The sequence below is a fragment of the Triticum aestivum genome, chromosome 3B, assembly GCF_018294505.1.
Source record: "Triticum aestivum cultivar Chinese Spring chromosome 3B, IWGSC CS RefSeq v2.1, whole genome shotgun sequence".
Classification (NCBI taxonomy): domain Eukaryota; kingdom Viridiplantae; phylum Streptophyta; class Magnoliopsida; order Poales; family Poaceae; genus Triticum; species Triticum aestivum.
Genome location: NC_057801.1, coordinates 810324714 through 810331220, shown reverse-complemented (window position 1 = coordinate 810331220; position 6507 = coordinate 810324714). Strand labels below are relative to the sequence as shown.

Below are 6507 nucleotides of genomic sequence, written 5' to 3'. Positions count from 1 at the left end.
CCCTGCCGGCCGCCGTCTCCTACCACTCCTCCCTCTGTGTCGTCGTCACCTCCTCCTCCTCGCTAGACTCGGTACTGCCCTCCTCCTCCGTCCTCCCTCGACTCGTCGTGCCGGCCGGCCCCTCCTCGCTCCGCCCTTCCTCCTCTGTCCTACTCTCTCCTCCCTCCTCCAGTCACCCCTCCTTCTCCCTCCTCCCTCCTCCATCCACAACCCCTCCTCCCTACTACATTTTGATTCAGTAGGCTAGTTCATATGCAACATTTTGATTTAGTTCATATGATTTGGTTGATTTACTAGGCTAGTTGATTTAGAACATTTTGATTTTGTTGATTTATTAGGCAGGTTGATCTAGTAGGCTAGTTGATTTAGTTGAATTAGAACATTTTGATTTTGTTGATTTAGTAGGCAGGTTTATCTAGTAGGCTAGTTGATTTAGAACATTTTGATCTTGTTGATTTAGTAGGCAAGTTGATCTAGTAGGCTAGTTGATTTAGTTGATTTATAGAACATTTTGATTTAGTTGATTTAGTAGGCAAGTTGATTTAATAGGCTAGTTGATTTAGTTGATTTATAGAACATTATGATTTAGTTGATTTAGTATGTTAGTTTATAGCTCTGAAGATAGCTCTGAAGATTTGGCACTCTGCATATTGCTTTAGGAAAATGGCGCCACCCCCCCACCACCATCATGTCCATTGTGCAAGTCAAGGTGCGCCAGCAGCCTTGCAACTGGCAAGTTGGTCGGCATCTACTTCCAGTCGAGTTTTTATCATGCGGCGGTAAGAAATATATGAAATGTAACAAGAAATCTGCATCTTTGGTTGTAATTAAGCCGCCGGGGTGTGTAGCAGAGGAAGCATTAAGGCATAGAGTGAGCAATCATTAGGGCGCGGAAAAGGAGCGATTGGAACAACGTTGGGACGTCCGACTGGTACCTGAGTTAATATCCGGCTGCCACCGTGGCGGCGCTCATCCTCATTCCATCCATGGGTCCTTGTACCTCTCCTTCCTCTGCTCTTTTAACATCCTTATGAAGGCTGTCAAGCCCGATTTCCAAGTAGCGGCGGCACTCATCCTGCATGTCGCCGCCGCTCTCTAGTGGCCTAGAGGTCGTCGTATGGCAGGCATAGGAGGAATCCGTGAGAGTCAACGAGTCAGCGAGGGGATCATCACGTTCGTTGGGAACTCGATCATGCCTCCCTCGCCAGACCAAAAGATTTTAGATGCAATTCTCTAGATGACGGGCTAATATCCAGTTAATTTGGCTTTTGGGAATGACACCCTTTCGTAGGAGACCTTTAAACAGATAGCTTGAGTTCTCGTGAGAGAGACCAGGTATGACACGTGAGCACGCAAAAAATAAAAACTGAGGATGGCTCGACTCATGATCCATCACGGGAGAACATATCCTGTACTCCCGATGATGTACTACTCCGGCTGTACCGTGTGCTGCACAACTGTCGGATTGAAAATCTAGGTACAAGATGTAATGCGGAGTACTCAGCTTGTCAAATTTGCAGAAAGCCCCCCATATAGATACAGAATCACCAACGTTTAATACATTATCTTCAAAAGCTGTGCCACCCAGTTTGGAACAGAATGAACAGAGACATCATGTGCCTCTGTAGCTTGTTGTCTTACGATGATGCATTCATCCAACACGTATAAATACGACAACAGCCCCATGGTACAGAGAGAATCATGACTTTCCAAAGATGGAAAACATATGTATATATATATGTTTTACATACAAAGTGCACAACATGAACCTCATTCAGCAAGTTTATTTGAGAAGGTACAGCTAGTTCTAAGAAAATAAAGAGATAGGAAGTCCATGAACCAAGATTTGGTTTCATAAATCCTGCACCAAAGATGGAAAGACCAGAACATCAGGTGTGTTAAACACCTTTCTGAACTCAGAAGGCAACACATCAACAACCATCTCGACATTTCATAGCTCATAGTAGGACAGTTTGAATGCTTTGTGAACGAGATTCATGACAATACACATTAGTCTCATGCACATAACTAGAGTTGCAGCCAGCAGTTACAAGAAATGTATAGAAGATTAGTAGGTACACATATATTGCAACAGATTCAACATGGTGTACTTGAACTAGGTCCATATATCACATTAACAAACACATTTTTCATCCATTATTTAACACAAAGTAAAGGTTGTCCGCTCCATTTGGTGGGTTGTGCTGCAAAATATTAAACAAGTAAAAGTCAAAGGTTTGCAAACATACTAAACATGTTTTAACCGATGAGGAGCAAAATATAAATACCCGTCATGTTTGCCTCGTTAAGTAGAACAATATGCTGATGTTGAACCTTTTTGGATGCTACTTGCTCTGCAAACAAGAAGGACATCAGATTATGAAAACATGACAGAAGATATACTACTTAGATTATGGTTTATTGACCTTTTTCCTTTTGTTAATGGCCTCCTCTGAACCCCTCTTCAATCTCTTGCCACTGCCCTTTGTATTTGCAATATCAGGGGGATGAATATTGATGATGCTTGGGAATGTTGTTCCAATAAAGGATTCAAACTCTTGAACTTTACTTTGTTCGTCAAGTGGCGCCGTCTGCCTCAAGTGTGCAAGAGCATCAGCAACAACTTTGTTTAAGTATTCCATCTTCTCCTCACAATGTCTAGCTTCATGCAATGCCAAGCTGAACCGCGACCATGTTTGTGAATACAATTTCTTGATGATAGGTGAAAGAGAAGTAGATGACCCTTCCATCTCATGTCCATTGGCATCATAGCAAAGATGTCGTGCAGCCATTTTAGTCCACCTATGCAGCACATATTGGCTAGGAATTTCATTACACCCATCATTCTTTAAGACAACAATGATGTGAGAGCAAAGTATGCCCAATGATTCAAACATTCGACAAGTACATTGTGCAGCCTTTGTATTAGTGTTGAAGCAGACAGTTATTATCCTTCCACTAAGGTCACCAATGCTCATGGTTCGGACATCACCAACCCGCTCAATGGTTTTGACATGACGACGATCCCTAGCAGCCACCACCTCACGTTGGAAAGCAACAAAAATATTGTGAGTATACACTTCTCTGGCATGAGCCTCAATTCCCCAGCAAGTCTCGAGTACTGGCAAGGTATGAAGTGCACAATTATCCTCTTGCAACTCCTTTTGTCGTTGCTCTTCCAAAGCGGTTTCAAATCTTACCCAAAACTCAATCAAGGTAAGCTTTCGGTTAGTGAAGTGTCGAAAAAATGCATTCTCACTCTCAGATCTAGATGTTGTACGTAATATTCCACCAAGGGAGAACTCCATAAAGTATGCTGGAATCCATGATTCCCGTAAACCATACTTCTCTTTCAACCATTCATTATCCTCTAGGCCAAACTCAGAAATTATTGAGGACCACCGTGATTCGAACTCATCTGGAGTCTCTGATCCCCGGACACATGCCATGAATCGTGGTTTAAAATCTTCATTGTCTCTCAAGATGGGTCCAACCTTTTCAGGGAGTTTCATCAGAATATGCCACATACAGAGTCGATGCTTTGTGTTCGGAAATATAGATTCTATTCCTCTTCTCATGCTTTGATCCTCATCGGTTATGACTAGCTTTGGTGCAACCCCACACATTGCTTTCAAGAAAGTCTGAAATAACCATTTGTATGATGCAATCTTCTCGTTTGACAAGAATGCAGCACCGAATGTAACACAAGATTTGTGATGGTTAACTCCAGTAAAAGGGGCAAATACCAGGTCATACTTGTTAAACCGATATGTAGAATCGAAGGATACAACGTCACCAAATAATGAATAGTTCTTTCTACATATACTATCAGCCCAGAAAATATTTGTCAGTTTATTGTTCTCATCTACCTGGTAATCAAAATAAAATGCTGGATTGGCCTTTTTTTTATTTTCCATTATATCTACTATAAGTTGTCCATCTGCTCCCTTAATCGCTGCCTTGAAATCACGCTGACAGTTTTGTAAGTCATGTTTTGTGCAACCGATATTTTCTGGCCCACCCTTCTCTATGCTAAGCAAGCGAAAAGTTTTTGAAGTGCCAAGCAATGCCTTACTGCATGTAAATAATTTGTTTCTCAAATCACTAGTTACCTCTCTATTTGACCTGATGAGATGCCTCTTACTTGGTGAGACAAGTTGGTGCGTGTGCGATTGAACAAACTGGACGACCTCGTACTTGTTGTCATCTTGCCTCTTCAATCCCATCATAGCCTTGCAACCGCATCTGCTTATCTTGATATTTCTTTTAGCCTTTTTTCTCCCCACTTCTTGAGTAACTTGACCTAGATCCACTGATTTTCTCTTCCTCCAACCTTGTCTTGCGCAAACAAACTTCTTCCAGATTATTACACCACCCTCTCCTTTGTGTTGTGTCCATACGCGTACAGAGAAGCCAACCTCATGAGCATACATTCTATAGAATGCCAAACCTGCCTCCCAGCTATCAAATCGCATTCCAATTGAGGGTTGTAGGCTGTCATCACACTCTGGCTCGTAAGTTGACCCTTGCGTAAGTTAACACAATGGATTAGCTCCAGAACTGAAACCCATGAAACTAGTAAATGAAATCACTAAGTAATAAACTTTCACACGCGGGTAGGCTACTGGTTCTTTTCGGTGTGCTGTAACGATCTTCATCATTTATGCCAAATCTCGTTTGGACCTATCAATGTTGTTTGAACTTAAGTCAAGTGTGACACGCACAGATGAAACATGAGTAATATGACAAAGAAATACCATGGAAAAATTGTTGGCATCATCTTCAAGTCCCATCGCTGTAGTTGACCCGACACTTGGAGCAATACTAGTCATTGACTCCATCATTCCTTGCTCGACGCAGCAAAAAGTGTAAGATATTACATGCAGGTGCCCCTAATTAGCTTGTCAATGAGGTCTAAAAAGTAAGTAGCGATGAAAGAAAATGTCTAATGCAACATTTAGATGTACTAAAGAAAAAGAGAGAAAACGGTGCTAATGAAGAACATTCCTGAGTACACCAGCATATATTTCCCCGCACGAGTTCTTTGTCCACTTACATGGACCCCACGACCGTACGCCACTAAAACCATCTCATGTGCTGCTTAATTTGCTCCTTCTAGTTAATTAAGTGCAGATTCATTGCTTATATGCCGGTTACTAACTCCATCCTAACTGGAATGGTGGTCGGTCCTTGAGAGAGAGATAGTAGCAGAGGATGAAATGAAATTAACTGTTGTATGATTGCTTGCATCCACTGATTTCAGAACAAACAAACATAAATGTTCAAGCAGTAGCTTATATTTTTCGGACTATTCAGTCTTCAACCACACATAGGATTAGGATGGACATGAAGAAAATGAAAGGAATCTGAACCAAAACTTGCAGAAATATGGATTATGTTGCATCTAACTTGTCTTTTCTTATTGTTTCCTTTCCTTCTAATGAAAACTATCTTGCTTATCCATACTGCATTTTCTCTCTTGGTTGTGTCAGCATGATTGATTCTACAATATAACCAACGATTCAACCACATCCAGATGATCTGACTAGATGTGTATGGACTTGCTACTATTAACCTCCATTAGTTTGTACAAGTTCTACGTGCTTCATCCACAGCACACACAAAACTAAATGTTCTAAGTTGCTGACATTTTTCTGTACGTAAATTGCTGACATTTTTACTTCGAACTCAGTTAAAATTACTTCAAACTCATTTCAGGCCATAAGTTGCCGACATTTTTTCTATTTATAATTTCTCGAATATGTAGTCTAAGCAAAATATAGCAAGTTATTTCAGTGATATATTGCCTGCGCCCTGATACAGAGAGAGATCACCACATTTTACTCAAATAAGATTAGCTACATCTAGCACAATCAGCATAAAGGGTTGATGGATTAGAACCAAAATACACGTATAAGAATGCAGGTCCGTAACATCTAAAAGGATACCTGAAGGGCTGGAGTTCTCTTCTCTGGCGACGACGGATCTAGCCGCCGACGGATGGCGGAGGTAGGCGCCGGGTGTGGTGGGGGGTGGCGCCGAGGTGGAGAATGGAGGCACGGGGATGGGGCGGATGTCCGTTGTACGTCGGACCACGGCGAGGTCGCAGGGCAGCCGCCGGTGAGGTCGCAGTACAGCACACAGCCAGGTCCGCCGCCGGAGCCCTGGATCCTATCTGTTCGTGTTCGCTCAGCTTGGGGCAGCACAGGTTGGATAAACTTACGCCTATTCTGTTCTTAGCTGGGGTGTTTTTTGCAAAAACTTAAGGCTGGGGCGTTCTGGTCCCATCCCGTCCCTTCATTCCGTACCCAACGTTTGAGATGTGCAGGGTGCAGCCGGAGCATGGAATCCCTTGGAGCACAGGATATTTTCCCTCCATCACGGGACAATGCTAGATATATGTTGCACGTACATCACCGGACAATGCTAGATATATGTTACACGTATCTTTTTTTGGAGGTATGACACATTAGCATACAGAAAAAAAACTAAGGATAGCATGACTCA

General features: G+C 42.4%; 1 protein-coding gene across 3 annotated transcripts; it reads right to left on the bottom strand.

Annotated features, from left to right (window-relative positions):
• Nucleotides 1-1966: 1966 nt before the first annotated feature.
• On the bottom strand, nt 1967-6214 carry LOC123072586 (protein FAR1-RELATED SEQUENCE 5). 3 transcript variants are annotated; one of them, XM_044496165.1, is made up of 5 exons: nt 5949-6214; nt 4758-4846; nt 2427-4683; nt 2289-2354; nt 1967-2204 (listed from the first exon to the last, which is right to left on the bottom strand). In XM_044496165.1, the coding sequence occupies exons 3-4, from the start codon at nt 4473-4475 to the stop codon at nt 2346-2348; spliced, it is 2058 nt and encodes a 685-aa protein (XP_044352100.1). In that variant the 5' UTR covers nt 4476-4683; nt 4758-4846; nt 5949-6214; the 3' UTR covers nt 1967-2204; nt 2289-2345. The 3 variants fall into 3 exon arrangements, with proteins under 3 accessions (XP_044352100.1, XP_044352101.1, XP_044352102.1); XM_044496166.1 differs by having other exon boundaries at nt 2427-4525; XM_044496167.1 differs by lacking the exon at nt 5949-6214 and having other exon boundaries at nt 2427-3668; nt 4113-4683; nt 4758-5937.
• Nucleotides 6215-6507: the final 293 nt, after the last annotated feature.

Bases quoted from the DNA above. Each gene is read 5' to 3' on its own strand.
- LOC123072586 (XM_044496165.1), bottom strand. From the start codon at position 4,475: ATGCGATTTGATAGCTGGGAGGCAGGTTTGGCATTCTATAGAATGTAT.